Raw genomic sequence first — 16,737 nt, forward strand, 5'->3', positions numbered from 1 at the left:
GGTGTCAAGACGGATGGGGGGGGGGGGGGGGTTTGCCGACTGATGTTCTTGTTCTTAGTTTACTTTTAAAGAGGTAAATTGAAATGACTTAAATAGCCCGAGTTTTATGAGTTGCAGTGGCGAGGCAGTGGAGGTGCCGCTGCATATCGTACCCCTTCTCCAGGAATTCCTGACGATCGTCGTTTCATTCATGCGAAGACAGTTCGCCTCTGCCCGATTTATCATGCGAGCAGCACTTTGTTTCTTTGTTTGTTGGCTTCTTGGGAGTCAGCTAGGCTCAGAAGTAGGAGTCCTAATATTCTCAGAACCTTGGATAGATCAACAGAGCACGCACAACTTCCTCGAATTCGGAAAACCCGCGAGAAAATCAGCAAAAACATCACTAGCACTGCTTGACGGGGCTGGACCTTACAGGCCCCCAATTTACACACACACAACATTATGTGGACTATGGGTCTCAAATCCTAACTCGGACCATTCAAAATTACGAGCCAAGAGGCCCTGTCCTGTAGGCTTGGGACCTCCTTACGCAGGCATCTCAAGCCATCTAACTTGAAAGGGATTTTGCCCCAGTGCATGAATGTCAACAACTTCTGTCATATGCCTGCATATACTGACAGAAAGACCTGGAATAGCTGGATTAATGATGATGAACTTGATCCTGAGAGAGGGAGGAACCCTTTTCACTTGAGCCCTTCCCTCCATAATAAGGGGCGGCATGACACAAGTGGGTGGGGGGCACAAATGGATGCGAAGTTTGAGGGGAATGGAGAGAGAATCGTAGAAAAAAAGAAAAAGGAATATACCCTCGTTGATAAAAGTTACATAGTTTGACATTCTTTACAACTTCTACGCTAACAAATATTTGGCTAATTTAAACATGGAAGAGTCATCCACCAGAGGCGGGGAACTTGCGTTGTTGGTGTGCCGAAGAATCCAAGCCTCCTAGGAGCGTCGATCATGAAGCCAGTCAACTTATTTAACTTGATGCGGCTCAACCCAGTTTAGGTGTTTTTTGACCAGACTCTTATGCTAGTTAGGCTCACGTCTCAACTATACACGTAGTGGTACTGCAACTTCAAAAAAGACCTCGACGTGCAACCTTATCAGAAAACAAGTAAAACGAAACAAAGAAACATTCTTTGTTGCTCTATTAATGAATTTCTTGTGATTTCTCCATCAATAAAAGCTAATAGTCTCTCCAAGACCTAGAATCATTCCAGACAAATTTTCACCTCTTCAACTAAACCGCCTCTCCTACCCATGACCATTCTAGACCGGCTCACGCCACTAAATTTAAGGAAGGAGAATCAAGAATGGTAGAGTCATGCTTTAGATAAATTGAACAATTAATGAGATGTAAGTTCTTAAATGCGATAGGTCTCCATCGCATGTGGAGATGGAGAATTAGACATGCTGAAGAAGAAGAATTATTCTTAATTTCTCATACCAGTGCCGGTTTTAGTTGCGTAACTACATCTTATGGGTATGAAATGGGTTGGTGGATGCAGACAATACTGGTAAGAGTTCCTCTTGTAGGAAATTAGTTCAGTTTCCCGCCTAGTTGGCTACTTGTAATCTGTAATTTCCTTTATTACTTGTTTAGAGAAACAAGAAATTGCCAAGGAATTGTAGTTTTTGACAGCCTCTATTGCTTCTGTCCAAGGCTATACCAGATGTTTCGAGTTAATTTGACGTGCTGGTATAAAATGAAGCGTGTGTCTTGAAATCTTGAGTTACAAGTGAGTTTGTTCTTCACCATATACTCCTATTCAGAGTTTGCATCTGAATTTTGAAAGGCTGTGAAAAAGAAATTTCCATAAACACACAAATTTGGGTGTGAATGGCTGCAGGAAGATACTCTCAGTGAAAAAGCCACCTCCCCGATTACCCTGATCTTAAAATCCAAACATAAAATGAAGCAACATATGAAAATGCTGAGCCACATTATCCAATAATAATGCAGGCATCCCAAATCAAAACGATCAAATGAAAATGCTGAGCCACATTATCCAATAATAATGCAGGCATCCCAAATCAAAACGATCAAATATCACACCAAATTATTTCACATTGCAATAATATCATTCCTGTTAGAGGTGTGGAGGATCCCTGGCACTGATCAACAGGATTCTATACATCTCTAACAGCTTATTGAACACATATTCAAAAGCTACAACAAATCATATCGAAATCGATTTCCATTCGATAAGAGAATAGGTTGCCCAAAGAAAGCTAAAAGTTTAGTTTCTGTCCAGCAAAGATCAGTTGACAGGTATCTTTACAAAGCACCTAACCAGATTTCTTGATGTAAGAAGCAAGCTCCGAGTGACAAGAAGACACCCTAAGCTAGAGAGGAGGGGAGTGTTAGTTATTTAGGAGATAAGATAGTCTCTATTTCTTTTTCAAACTCAAAACGTTATCTGTATAAATATTCACTGAACAGTCAACTAAAAGATGAATTTTGTTCATCCAGCAATACTTTTCTAACTCCCAATAATTTTCAAAAAGGAGAGGACCCATTGCTGTGAGCCAAAACGAGGACAAATACACGAGACACTTGATCAGATTCCAAAGGAAAGTGAAATTCCTAATCTCCAAGGAAAAAGAAAAGGAGAAAAAAGAGTCAGCATCAAACATGGCTCAAACCCAAAAGAAACAGACAAGACATAACCACCCCCATCAGTCATCATATCCCCTTCCTAAAATCAACAAGTCTCCTTGACATTAACACATGATTGCAGTCACTGCACTTCCAGCAGTAAACTCTCACCAAGGCTCCAAAATGTGAAAAGGACCTCCAAACTGCAAAATAGTTAATGACATGCATATCTTTCCTATAACTAAAATTGCCTACGCATTAATCATAATTTCAAAACAAAGAAAGAAAGAAGTGGTCTTAATTTATAACGATAATATAACCTTAGCTTCCTAACTTTGATTTTAAGGTTATTACATTACAAGATAAAAAAAAACTTATCTCATAATACCAAAAACCGAAAAAGAAAAAGAAAAGAAACCCTATAAACTAAGATTAGCCCAGGAAAAATAACGACAAACCTTCTAATTTGAAAAAATAAAAATAAAAATTAGACAGCACAAGAAGGGCACCTGATCAAACCATTCTCATTACAAGCCGTACAGGAGTTAAACCCAGCTTTCTCTATATACAACTTATGACTCCCACTACAATGACCGCATAAAATAAACCTATAACCACCACACACGTCACAAACACCAGAATCCACAACAGGCAATCCTTCTATAAATTTCTTGAGCTCACCTGATTCGTTTAACTGTCTGATTTCTTCGGCCCCACCCATGTATCTCCCTCCGATAAAGACACGTGGCAATGTCAGCTTCCGACCACAATTACCACCGCCGGAAAAGAACTGATTTAACTCGTTTAAAAAACTCGAGTCCATTGAGAGATCTCGTTCATCGATTAAAACGCGGAATCCACGTAGGATAGATTGCACGGTCTTGCAGTCTTCAAATGTTGAACGAACCACACGCAGGCTTGTGTAGTAGACGACAATTCGTTTGTCGGCACCCGGGATTGTGATAAGAGGTTGTTCTTGGAGCGGTGGTGTTGTCGTTTTGTTATGAGCTAGAGTGGCATTGTGTTCTGGTTCGGATAAGGACAATGAGAGGGAGCGGAGGAAGGTGTTAGCGAGCCGGACCCGGTGGAAAATGGAGGAGGATTTTTTTATGGGACTGGAGGGATGATCCTCAATGCAAAGATTTTGGATATCTTTGAAAGTGGAGAAAGAGAAAGGAGAAGACGGGGTGTCGCGAATCTTAACCGTCGATTTAGCACGCGGCCGCCACATCGAGCGGTGGAGATCTGAAATTTACTCTATTCTTTCTGGGTCCTGGTAGATTTGAGAAAAATAGAAACAAATAAAATGGGTTTTCTTGTTTTTGTTTAGTTTCGGGGGTTTTAAAAAAAAAATTTGGTTTCTCAGGCTTTGCTTAAATTGAAGGTGTGTTTTTGGGACAGAAGGAAGAGCTGCAAAAGCTGGTGATGAGGGTTGGAGAGAGAGAGAGCGAGAGGAGGGAAGGAGGGGAGAGATAGAGGTAGGCGGGTGGGTTAAGGTTGTTGAGAAGGATAAATAAAAGTTTTGTGCTGTATTTGGCTTTGGTCTTTTAATGGAGGGTTTAAGGGGATGCCTGTTTAGAGGTGTAGGTTAGGGGATGGAATGATTGAGCCTAATTATAGGTGAAATGTCCTCGTTTGTTGATATAGACAGCATACTTTTCTCTTCTTCTTATTCTAGGGTAATACTGTAATAATCATTGATTAGAGATTGAGAGTCCTTTTTCCTTTCTGTTTCGTCTGGGCCTGGTTAAAACTCGAGTCAATTGGCCTCTCTAACGAGGAGGTTAGCTAGTAGGGAGCTGATTGGACATCTTGCTGCTTCCCTGTTGTCTGTAATATTTGCTGTAACTTGTAAGAAATGTTTGTACCAATGACATCAATGTGACACTTATTTACTGTCTAAATTTGCTATGAAGTGATCATGGTAAATTAGAGTGCCAGTAAAGGGAAATGAAAAAATAAAACATCAACTCATATTTTCATAGTGAGAGAGCATCAGCCACATTTTGTATCAGGTGAATTCCCTGTTTTGTCTTGTTTTTTTTCCAAAATATTTTTAAAAATGAATTTAATTTTTTTATTTTCACATCGTTTTCATATACTAATATTAAAAATATTTTTTAAAAAATAAAAATATTATTATTTTTATACTTTAAAAAAAACACTAATATAATACAAAAAATAACAATTAAAATCCACTGTAACCCAGTCAGAAGTGCTAAAGCTAGATTTTTTTCAGTACACCAGCCTCCTTGAATTATCTTAACTTCATTTTAAATGGCATGGATGATTATTTATCTTTTAATAGGGTATGTGGAAGCGGGTTCAACAGTGTTTTTTATAATATTATTTTTTTAAAAAATATTTTTTATTTTAAAATCATTTTAATATACCAATAGAAAAAAATATTATTTTAATATATTTTTAAATAAAAATACTTTGAACAAAACCATCACTGCATACTAGTCTCAAGGCATTCCACAGATGATCCCTTTATTAGCATCCATGGTCTAAATCTGCATCACCTTTCACCTGTAAACACCTGCACATGCACTTGCCAGGACGACCAATTCATTGCTGATAAGTGGAGAAGCTATTTGAAAAATCCAGTGTAAATTATGTTTTAAAAAATTTGTAAATTATTTTTATTAAAAATAATTTAATTTATATACATATATATTAAATCATTTTAATATACTAATCTTAAAAATAATATTTTAAAAAATAAAAAATATTATTTTAATATATTTTAATATAAAAAACACTTTAAAATATAACCTAACCGACACCTTCAATCCTATTCAAATGTCATGAAAATTTACTGTTGTCGAGACGAGGCGTGTTGGAAGGCTGTTTGCCAAAAGCTAAAAGGATAGGGATAAAAGCGTTGTGGGTGTGGGTGGATTCTGAAAAGCTTCACATTGTGGCAGAGAGGAAAGTGGGTACCTGAAACAGCTGTGCTTGACACAACATAGAATACCTCGAGCGGTGTGGATGCTTCTTCTTCTTCTTCGTCTGTACATCCCAATATCCAGAATGATTTGTGATTCCTTCTCCATTGTGCACGAGAAATGGTATTTATAGAAGAAATAAATTGACAATATGATTTTTAGAATAGCAAATTATATTTTAATACATTTAATATATAATTATTTTGATAATTTAAAATAGCTCCATCAACTGATAAACTTAAAAATAATTTAAATAATGTTTAATTAACTAGATAAAATTAAAAAAAAAAAAAACACAACATGAAGCAATCAGATGATTTTATCAAGTTAATTACATGAATTTTTTAGAGTTATAACACGTGAATAATTAAAATATATATATAAATTAAAACATATTATTATAATAAAAAAATAATATTTTAACATTTTGTTTATCTTTATACTTCCTGTAACGTGTAAAATAATCATTGAAAAAACAAAATGTCTTTTTTTTTTTTTCTGGTTTCCCAATTGGAGATGTGATAGCGCTGCATCGAAGCTGGCAAAAGGGTTGGTTCGGGATCCTAGATCTTGCTGACGTCCCCAAAACATACCATCCAAGTACGGCAACGTATCCAGAATTTATCTGGACACCAGTCACTCTAACATATTCTCGCGTGCAGCATGGTGTACTTGTTCTGACTGTTGGTGGAAGAGAGAATAATTAAATGGGAAGAGTGTGAATGTCCATGGATGATTAGATTTGAGCTCGATCCTTGACAGATATCCAGGGAGTGAAAACCAGCTCATCGGCATATGATCAGCACAGGGCCATGTTTCTTTGACCTTATAAACATCTCATCACATGCTGGGAAATGGAGTCTGGTGCCAAATTAGTTCTGACAAGAACAGGACTGGCGTGGTTTGCTCTGTTCCTTGAGTGTCATGGGCAGATGTTGACATTGGAAGGGCATATCACCTCATCTCTATAAGAAATCTCAGAAGATATATTCTCTTCACCTCGTTTGATTTGCAAAATTGTTGTCCAAATTATAAATCATGCCACTCCATGAGACATGAAACACATCAATGTCTAGGCATGACACTTCAGGAGACCTGTCGTCTTACTGGTTGAATTTCGCTTGGGCCTATTGCCGATAAATTTATTTAGCTTTAGTTAAATTGAGTTCAAACGACCCATCCAGTTTCGGTTAGCTATTGTTATTGGAGATTGCTGCATAAGCATGAACTGACAAACACAACATTGAAGAGGCCTAGCCCACGTACGCTCAAACTTTGTGAAGAGAGTTGCAATTTCACCATGACATTAAAAAACTGGATTGAGATTCTCTCATGTTTGAACGAAGATTTTACATCATGTTGCCTAGATTTAAAACTTTTAAATTAAACAAGAAAATGAATGCTCATTGTTGGGACTAAAATTTAGATTTCAAGTTAAAAAGAGTGCTATAATTTTGTAATGTGTATTAGAATACACACACACACATATAAGTGATGCAAGTGAAACGCCAATGAAAGTTTAGTATATACAATATCATATTCTCCTTGATGTACGGATAATTGATGTAAATAATAATAAACTAGAAAGAGGAAAAAATAAGAGCGAAAAGAGAAAGAGAAGATTGAGTTATTTGATTAAACTAAGTACATAAAAAAATCCGACCGAGCCAAACATAGGTTCAAGTGGGTTTTGTTTGATTGGATCAAATCAAACTATGTGTTGAGCTAGATCTGACTATGATTAAATTAAGTTCAAAATGGGCTTAACTGAGTCAAGTTTTATTTCATCAAACCAAATCTCATGCTAGGCTAAGTATTGACTATGATCAAACTAAACCCAAAAAAATTAAACTAAGCCCACAAGCTTAATTGAAACTTCTTTTACATCTCTTTTTTCCTTATCTATTTGAACCCGTGCAGTCACATACAAAGTAATGCTAGAGATAAATTTTCAAGAATTTAAATTCACGCGGGTGAGAATTATGTGAGAATTAATAGGCAAAATCAACAAATTTTATGATGTTTGGTAAATAATTTATAACATAATTATTTTATGGACTCGCTTAGAATGAAAAAATAAATACAAGGAAATTATAGAAATATTAAATAGAAATATTTTTTTTTTATAAATCATATTTTTTTTTGTGTTTTTTTCAAAGAAAATTCAAATAATAACTAATAAAATATTATTAATTATTCTTCTATCACCATAATTTTTTTTTTGAGAAAATGGCATGGCATTGCTCCAGCCGAAATTCCCATTCAGGCCTGTGCAGTGTCCATTGTGCGGTGGGAAGACAAGAAGCAACCCAATGTAATAAACTAGCAGTACTTATTTTTATTTTTTTGTTGGAATATAATGAATTTAATAGGCTGAGAGAAAAATAATTTACATTAACTTGAAAGGGACAAACGTCACAAGATGGGGTGGTGGCGCAGTTGGCTAGCGCGTAGGTCTCATAGCTAAAAGAGTTATCCTGAGGTCGAGAGTTCGAGCCTCTCTCACCCCATGAAATGTTTTTTTTTTTTTTAAAAAAAAAAAGACAACAACAGACAACTGCTCTTATTTATATCCGGTATTAAAACTCCATAATTCGGCTTTTCATCCATGAGCCCATGGATTTGAGATGCATTTGTCCATATGCATGTAAACAGGACAAAATATAATATTCAGTAAGCTGGAATATGGAAAACAATATTTTATCACGCAGGCCTTCTGTTATTACCAGCTCTCTTCCTAATTATTTACCTGTAAGAAGGATGTTCCTGCGTTGAATTGACATGGATGTGGATGTGGATGGTAACGATATGACCATTTTCGTTGAGTCTTTTTTTAGCATTCTACACATGGAAATATTCTCTTCTCTGATAGACATCATATACTCCAATTGGACCTCTACTTTGTATCGTTGCGAGCAGAGTTTTCTTCACAAAAAATGGCTTCGGATCCTGGGGGTGTTTAAGCTCACAGTGGAATTTTTTTTTTTAAAAAAAAAACAAACTTAAAAATATATTAAAATATTTTTTTAAGATTTTTTATCTTATTTTTAACATCAATGCATTAAAATCATCTTAAAATATTAAAAAAATTCATTTAATGTTTTTTCAAATAAAAAATAATTTTTAAAAATACCTGAAAACAGAAATGTAAGTTGTTAGAAACACCTTCTTATTACAACAATAATACTTTAAGTTACCGTTTGTTTTTCCGCAGAATAGAACAAAAATCTACGTTAACAGAGGCAATTAAAAGGGAAAAATAATAATTAGAAACTCAAGTATGAAGTAATATAAGAATTTCTTTGCAGTGTAGGATATTTTGGAGCTTAACTCGACACCTTCCCTCGTAAAAATCTTTAGATAGAGACCTGATAGATCTATAGCTAATTGCATATTATCATTACTGCTATTTTAACCTTTCTCCTTTCGCTTTAAACCTCTCCACGACTTCAGGTGCGTTGACAAAGAACCATGTGCCAGGCCAAAGTTTTTTTAATGAATTTTTTATGTTAAAGGGCCAAAATTGTTATTTTATGCATCTATCTAAAGTGACTTGCTGGATTAAAGTATGCTATCAAGATGGAATTTTGCAGTTGGATCATTCTAAAGTCATTTGCTTCGAGGGGAATATTTTGATGCAAACTTGAATGATTATCATGATTGAAACAGGAACTATTATGAACTAGAAGAGGCTACGTGTGATAATAATGACGCCTGGAATCTCAAAAGAAAATGTTATCACTCTTTTAATCCTCGAGTTAATCATAAATTAGCTATTATAATATTGAGAAACGAATTAATTAGCCCCTTGTTTCAAAAACTAATATTTAGTCATTTTTGTCTGTTTTATGTTTTTTTCAATTTATTTTAATTACGTTTTAAATTGTTAAAAAGGAAAAAATAGATATCATTGAATGATTGATGAGAAAAAGAAAACATTTTTTGAGATGAATTAATATTAAATTAAGCAAGGTTAGTAATGGCCAAGGGACTGATAATTAATTTTTGAAATGAAGAGGACTAATTAAATTATTTCTTGAGACTAGAGAGACTAATTGATAATTTACTCCTCATGATGTGCCATCTCGACATTTTCTAGGTTGAGCATCATCGAGCCTATAAATACTCGATGGCCTTTGCATTGAGTTAATAAGATAAAAAAATATGGTAGTTGAATATCTTCCTTGTTATTCATGGCAAAGTACGTACACTCCAATAGAAGAAGTAGGCCTATTTTTTCGAAACACAGATCAATTAGGCAGCTATCCCGAGGACTCTTCTTTATGCGTATCTTTTGAAGGTTTCTCTGATATCTCCTCTCCTATCCCAATTTCTCCAGTTTCTCTAGGTTTCCCCCCCCATGTTGATGATTTGCCTGTCACCATGTCCCATCCAGAGGAACAGAAATATTCCCTAATTCCGGAGTCTAATATTACTTTTGATGATCTACTGATGGTAAGAGAAATTGAGGATATAAATGATTGGTTGGCGAGTGAGAACAGTGGTGCTCTGCAAAACTTTCCTGGAGATGATGTAGGGAGCCTGCTTGTCTCTCCACCATCGATGGAGACATCTATAGACACACTGACGACTCAAACATCCTTGGTTCTGCCCGGTATGGGCATGGAATTTGATAGCCAATTGATGATTCTCCATCTGCTCAAGGCTTATGGAGAGGCCGCGGAGATGGAGATGAAAGAGTTAGCTGAAAAAATTATGAGTCGGTTAAAAGAGATGGCATGCCCTATTGGTTCAACCCTGGAGCGACTTGCTTATTATTTGATTCAAGCACGGGAAGGGGAAGTGGACTTTCTATGGCAAGAAGCAAGCAAGAATTATGAGGCTGCCTTTAAAGCATTCTATCAGATATTTCCCTACGGGAGGTTTGCTCATTTTACTGCCAATTCTGTAATACTAGAAGCCATCCCTGAAGAAGCTGACATAGTGCACATAGTTGACTTTGACATTGGTCAGGGTGTGCAATGGCCTCCACTGATCGAAACACTTGCGAGGCGAGGCAAAAGAATGGTGAGATTGACTGCAATAAAATGGGAGGAGGAAGAGGATTGCATTGGTTTTGGTTCCTCGAGGAGGTTTGAGGAGACGAAATTGCGCTTATATGAACACGCACAAACATTTGGTTTGAGATTGAAAGTGGAGGAGATGGACATGGAGGGTTTGGTTAGTGAGATGAAGAAGACAAAGAAAAGAGGTGGAAGAGGGGAATGGTTAGCCTTCAATTGCACGGTGGGTCTCCCTCACATGGGGAAAGGGAGGAGTGCCAGGAGTCTTGGGGAGTTTCTAAGGTTAGCCAAAGATTCGATCACCCTCAATACTGATTGTGGTAGTGGTACTAGGGGAACTATAACTATTGCAGATGGGATTGGTTGGGGCATGGAAATGAAGGAGCAGAAAGGATACGGCTCTGTTTTTGCAGGGCAGCTGGTTCAGTTCATGGCCTTGATAGAATCAATGGACTGTCATTTCCCTGACCATCTAAGAGAAGCAAGAATAGCCATGGAATGCGTGTTTTTGAGACCTTATGTTTCTTCTTCTTTTGGCTTGCAAATGTGGGATGATATTGCTAAAGAAAGCAGGGCACTCTCAGAGGTAGGGTTGGTGGCCTGGGAAATGAGAAAAGATAATCTTCTAGAGGCCAGGGAATTGATCAGAGAAACAGAAAGCTTCTACTGTGTGAACATCGAAGGAGTGAAGGAGAACCAAATGGTACTGAGCTACATGGAAGTTCCTCTGGTGAAGGTTTCAAGCTGGACATAAATGGAGGACACAAAACGAAGTACATACTTACCCAGAGGACACTGTAAAGGAATCAAATATTCATCATCTGCTCACAGAATTTTATAATTCTATTCACCATGTATAAAACAAAATTGACATGAATCGAATTCTTCATCGTTTATTTCAATTGATTAATCAGTGATGATGGCGTCGGCTATCTTTTTCTTAGCCAAACAGAAAAACAAAGTTCGTGGTATGAGGTTGTTTCAGCAGAATTTGTGGTGAAATTTCCTGGTGTTATTAATCGGTTGCAGCATTGCAATGACAACATGCATGAGCTATTGTACACGACTTTATATGGGCCCGTTTGTGCAGCATAAAAACACCACAGCATTTCCCCAAGTTTTTTTATTTGATATATTCTTCTTTTTTACACAGCTTTTGGACACTTTTCTTCATTCTAGTCTTATTTTGAGTTTTTTAAATTGATAATATAAAAGTTAATAAATTGGTGTTAATATTTGATTTAAAATCAAATTAGTTACACAAATATTATCGTTAGACAAAGCTTTTAACATGTAAAGAATTCTTTTTATAATACAAATTGGTCACTAAAGAATATATCTAATCACTGAATTTGAATGTTCATTTTCTTAATATATCAATATTTAATTCTTTATATATATATATATATATAAACATGGCAACGCGTGGGTCATGAATATAATAGCCAATAAGGCTATAAATTAAATAGCCTCAATACACCTTTGTTTATGTGTTTTAAAAGAGTTTTTGAAAAAATTTAATTTTTTTTTATTTTTTTATTAACTTTAAATTAATATATTTTTAATATTTTTAAATTATTTTGATATACTGATATCAAAAATAATTTTTAAAAAATAAAAAAATATTATTAATATATATTTTAACATAAAAAATTATTTAAAAAATAATTGTAACCACGTGGCTTTTAAGCAATTATATTCTATACGCGTGCTTCTCAGGTACTGTTTACTTGTAATTGGCAAATACTGTTTCTCAAGTTTGTTCCTTTACCTCAGATAATGTTATCCAAAACTCTTTGAATTATTAAAAGAGAAAGATCAACTGTGGAAACAATCATGCAACTGCGCTGCTTCTGTTTTTGGCCTGTTTATGAAGCTCATATTCTAACGGTTCTTGCGGGGAATTTCTTTGAAGATGAGCTCAGCTTCACCTGATCACGCCTGATTAGAATGAGCGGAAGCATTCAGTTTAGAGAAGCTGCCAAGCATAAGAAGAGGACCCCAACAGCAACTTGTAATAATGGAATACAAACGTCAACATCTGTACTGTAAGCACGTCCTTTTCCCCGCCGTCATGGACTCTTGCGAATGTGATTATTCGTGATGAAACAATGAGTTGAATTTGATGCTTTAGGAACCTTACTATAGGCCATGTCTGCATCTGGGAGGAACGACAGCAAGAGCCAGAACTGAGGCCAGAAGCCTTACAGGCTGTTTGAAAATCAATATTCATTTCAATTTTATTCAAATCCCATGCATGTTTGGAAAGATATCTTATCAGAATAATTGAATTCGACTTTTTAAAAAGTCTTTAACGGAATTCACGCATTGAAATTGCAGCTGATGAGCTGTGATTGACTCGAACTTGGCTTTTATTTTAACGTTACCACATATATTACCTCATCTATCCTTAAAAATTGTTGCTGTTACTGATCTGCCCTCCCTCTCTCCCCCTCCCTCTCTCCCCCTCCCTCTCTCTCGCTCTCGCTCTCACATGGAAAAGGAAATGGCAGTCCTGTTTTTTCTTTTTGTTTTGTTAGAGTTACTTGTAGATTATTTTAGTAATTTTTATTTAAAAATAATTTTTTATTTTTTAAATATTATTTTTAATATTAATATTAAAAAATAATATAAATCATATCTTAAAAAATTATTTAAAAATTTAAACTATTGAATTGAATTGAATTTATTTTTTAATATGATATCTAAGTTTTGGTGACCAAGTAATTATAAATTTAAATTTTATTATTTTTATTTATTTTATAAAAACTAAATACAAGGTAGTATCAATCTATATAAATTTCAAGTTTAAAAAAATTCCGTTTAAAAAATTGTGTTAAAAAATAATATAAATTATATCTTGAAATTTTATTTACAAACTTAAATTATTTTATTGAATTGATTCTTTAATAATTAATACATTAAAATAATTTGAAAAAAAAATTAAACAAGTAATTTTTTTAAAATTATTTTAAAATATTTTTAAAATATAGAAACAGGAGTAATCAAAATACATGTGGTATTAATATTAACGTGGGCTGAACCCATTAGCTAGTTTTGATCACACGATTCAAGACAGTAGCTAGACACTGAAGCAAGGCAAGTTCAGAGATGGACCTCCATGCAAGAAAAAAAAAAAAAATTGATCCGTTTCAGGGAAATCTCATAAAAATCCTACCTTTCTAGCTATGCTACTGATTCTTATGTTAGAAGAAATGATGGTTTTTATACGTGTATGAATGATAATATGGTAAAATGATAAAAAAAAAAAATAGTATCTATTAGTAATTTTCCAATTTCAGAATTTTTAAAAATTCCATCACTTCAAAATTTTATTCAAAACAAAAGAATTCTGTCACTAAATCAAATCAATTCAAGAATCTGTTACTTAAAAATCAATTCATTCAATTCTTAAAACAATTGGATCCAAAAAAAGCTGTTAGACCTCAGTCCAAAGAGAATACCCATTTTCTTGGGCTAGAATATCTTAGCCCATAATTCCTAGCAAAAGATGCCCAGTATTTCGGGCCCGTTTCTTGTTGCCCTGTCGAAAGCACGGATAGATTAGTCCTTTCGTTGATTGTTGAGAAAGAATTATAAATATACCCGAGGTTTCAGTAGGGGTGTCTTGGATTATTAATATGGTTTTTTTAAAAGTTTTTTTTTAAATATATTAAAATAATATTTTTTATTTTTTAAAATTTATTTTTCACATCCTACATCAAAACAATATAAAAAATCAATTTTAAGTAATTTTTTTTCTTGAATTTTAGCAAAGCTCTGTTGGGTCCACCCTCCAAGATGGTGGCGACATATCCAGTCTTATTTTCCATTCTCAGAGTCAAATACTCAAATGTCTGTCTACACACACACACACACACATATTAGTTTATTATATGGGGCCTTGACAAGCTTCTCAACCCGTGAACCTTTGCAACGATGCACCTGGAAATGCTCATGTTAATTATAATCGGGAAAGCATCCACGATCCAATCTGCATCCACGATCCAATCTATCTTCCCTCTCTTTCGTGAACGCGTTATGTGCTATAAATAGCTTCTTCTCAACACGGCATGGGCTAGGGCTAGGCATTGCCAGATGTGGTGGTTCTGTCTTACTTGACTCGCCGTATCTTTTTAATCTGGTTAATGTATTTGAAAATTTGAGTCCAATCAAGCCAGCATGAAGACTAGTTCTACATCCCTGGAGTAGCCTCTCAGAACCTTGCTAAAGACCAAAGATTTACGTTTTCTTTATCGAAAATAGAAAATGCTGAAAAGTTCAAAAAAAAAAAAAAAAGATTCAATGTCTCTGCTTGAAAAGCTCGTACGGCGTTTTCTTATCGCTCCCGGAGGTTACCCTGTCATTTTAGACAGGAAACAGGATTTCGTGCCCCCAATCCACGTCATGAGCATGATGACTCTACCCGTAAACAACACTCATAAAAACTCAGGAGCAAGTAATCGTACGTACGTGGTCCAGCCCTGGCCAGCCTTGTGCCCTTGCGGTGGTGCGATCCTGGGTCCAGCCTCTAATACCACCATGAATGTGTATGTAGTAGCTAACTAGTTAGAATACAAAACCACATGATGCACAATTTTATTGATTGCCACAGGTCATAATGATCCAAGCACATGTAGATAAACAAATTTAAGTGTCATTGTTAAGTAGTTGGACTATCAATTTTTCTTGTCGCGTCTGCCGACCTTTTAGTTTTTACACCGCTAATTCACCATTCCAATGAACTTTAATTTTATATACCTAATTTAATTTTATATACTCAATTTATACTGTGTTTTAAAGTATTTGTTGTTTGCAGTTATATCAAAATAATATTTTTTAATTTTTAAAAGTTATTGTTAACATCAACACATCAAAATATCTAAAAAATAAAAAATAATGATTTAAAATAAAAAATAAAAAAATTTAATTTTTTTTAAAAATACTTTAAAAATATAAAAATAAACATCACAATTTACTACTTCCAAGAAAAAAAATACTTTAAAATAATTTTTTATAGTCAAGCACCAATATTAGCCATTTCCATCTCAGACAAAACGATAGAAAGATCCCCTCTCCTTGTTAGAATTGTTATGTGCAGCAATCATGGAAAAAACATTTATAATTTACTCTGAAAAAAGAGTATCATTAAATAAATTACATTAATCATTAATAAAATAATGTAATTCATATGTTATTACCATTAGTGTTATAATTTATGGCTAAATTATTTCACTATTTATGTATATAAATAAAAATATATCTTAGAAAATAAAATAAAAAAGTTAAAGAGTGTAAAAAAAAAACATAAGAAAAAAAAGATTGGTTACCAAGAACAATAATCTTGCTTCTTTATATAGCAGTATGTATAAGAACAATAAAAGTAGAGTTAAGTGGATATAATCTTGCTTATTTTTTTCATCTTTAATAATATTAATTTTTTTTATAAATACAGATAATTTATTAAATTATATTAAATATTATGTTAATATATTTAATTTTAAATAAATAATTATCTCGTTGAAAATTCCAACACTCCTAACACTGATCAAATACCTATAGCATTTAAAGGATGGGTAATTCGATCTTAGTACTTAGGGTCTCTATCTTCCCAAAACATTTTCAAATGGATTATACGTAGAAACCAGAAAATTAAGTTTTCGCAATGCATCAGAAGGGTCGCTGTATCTTGCAAGAGCAGATTTAAATAAATAATGTAAAAGAATTCTGTCAGGTCTCATAATTGATATTACAGAACCTGCAAGAAGAAGGTTTCCACTCTCCATACATAATTAATGGCCGCTATGCAACTCAAGATAAATCATGCCCAATGAAGATCATAAATCCTTTTCAACCAGTTCGAAGAATCTATATCATATTCCTCGATCCCCCAACTTCAGTGCTTATCTTCGAAGCCATGATTCCCCATGATATGCTACCTTTTGATATATATATAGTCTCATCATTTAGATCATGCTTCATGGATGCAGTATACAATATTATAGGTGAATGTATCTTGTAACTCACTCTCTCCTCGGCCTTTTCTTTTCTTTATGTCTGGATTCCTGGGTGTACACTACTGCAAACATAAGTGATCAAACTGAAGCTGGTCCACTTGGCAAACATGTAAAAATACTATGAGACAATCATTAATTTGTCA

General features: G+C 34.4%; 2 protein-coding genes and 1 non-coding gene across 3 annotated transcripts; 2 read left to right on the plus strand and 1 right to left on the minus strand.

Annotated features, from left to right (window-relative positions):
* Positions 1-2,186: 2,186 nt before the first annotated feature.
* Positions 2,187-4,314, minus strand: LOC105110347 (Glutaredoxin family protein). Its single transcript, XM_011005365.1, has one exon. The coding sequence runs from the start codon at positions 3,831-3,833 to the stop codon at positions 3,090-3,092; it is 744 nt and encodes a 247-aa protein (XP_011003667.1). The 5' UTR covers positions 3,834-4,314; the 3' UTR covers positions 2,187-3,089.
* Positions 4,315-7,977: 3,663 nt separating this feature from the next.
* Positions 7,978-8,063, plus strand: TRNAM-CAU (transfer RNA methionine (anticodon CAU)). The gene is given in 2 exon segments: positions 7,978-8,015; positions 8,028-8,063. It is a non-coding gene; the product is annotated as a tRNA-Met (tRNA).
* A 1,820-nt stretch (positions 8,064-9,883) lies between these two features.
* On the plus strand, positions 9,884-11,331 carry LOC105111445 (nodulation-signaling pathway 2 protein-like). Its single transcript, XM_011006800.1, has one exon. The coding sequence runs from the start codon at positions 9,937-9,939 to the stop codon at positions 11,329-11,331; it is 1,395 nt and encodes a 464-aa protein (XP_011005102.1). The 5' UTR covers positions 9,884-9,936.
* Positions 11,332-16,737: the final 5,406 nt, after the last annotated feature.

The sequence above is a fragment of the Populus euphratica genome, unplaced genomic scaffold, assembly GCF_000495115.2.
Source record: "Populus euphratica unplaced genomic scaffold, PopEup_1.0 scaffold3.1, whole genome shotgun sequence".
Taxonomy (NCBI): Eukaryota; Viridiplantae; Streptophyta; class Magnoliopsida; order Malpighiales; family Salicaceae; genus Populus; species Populus euphratica.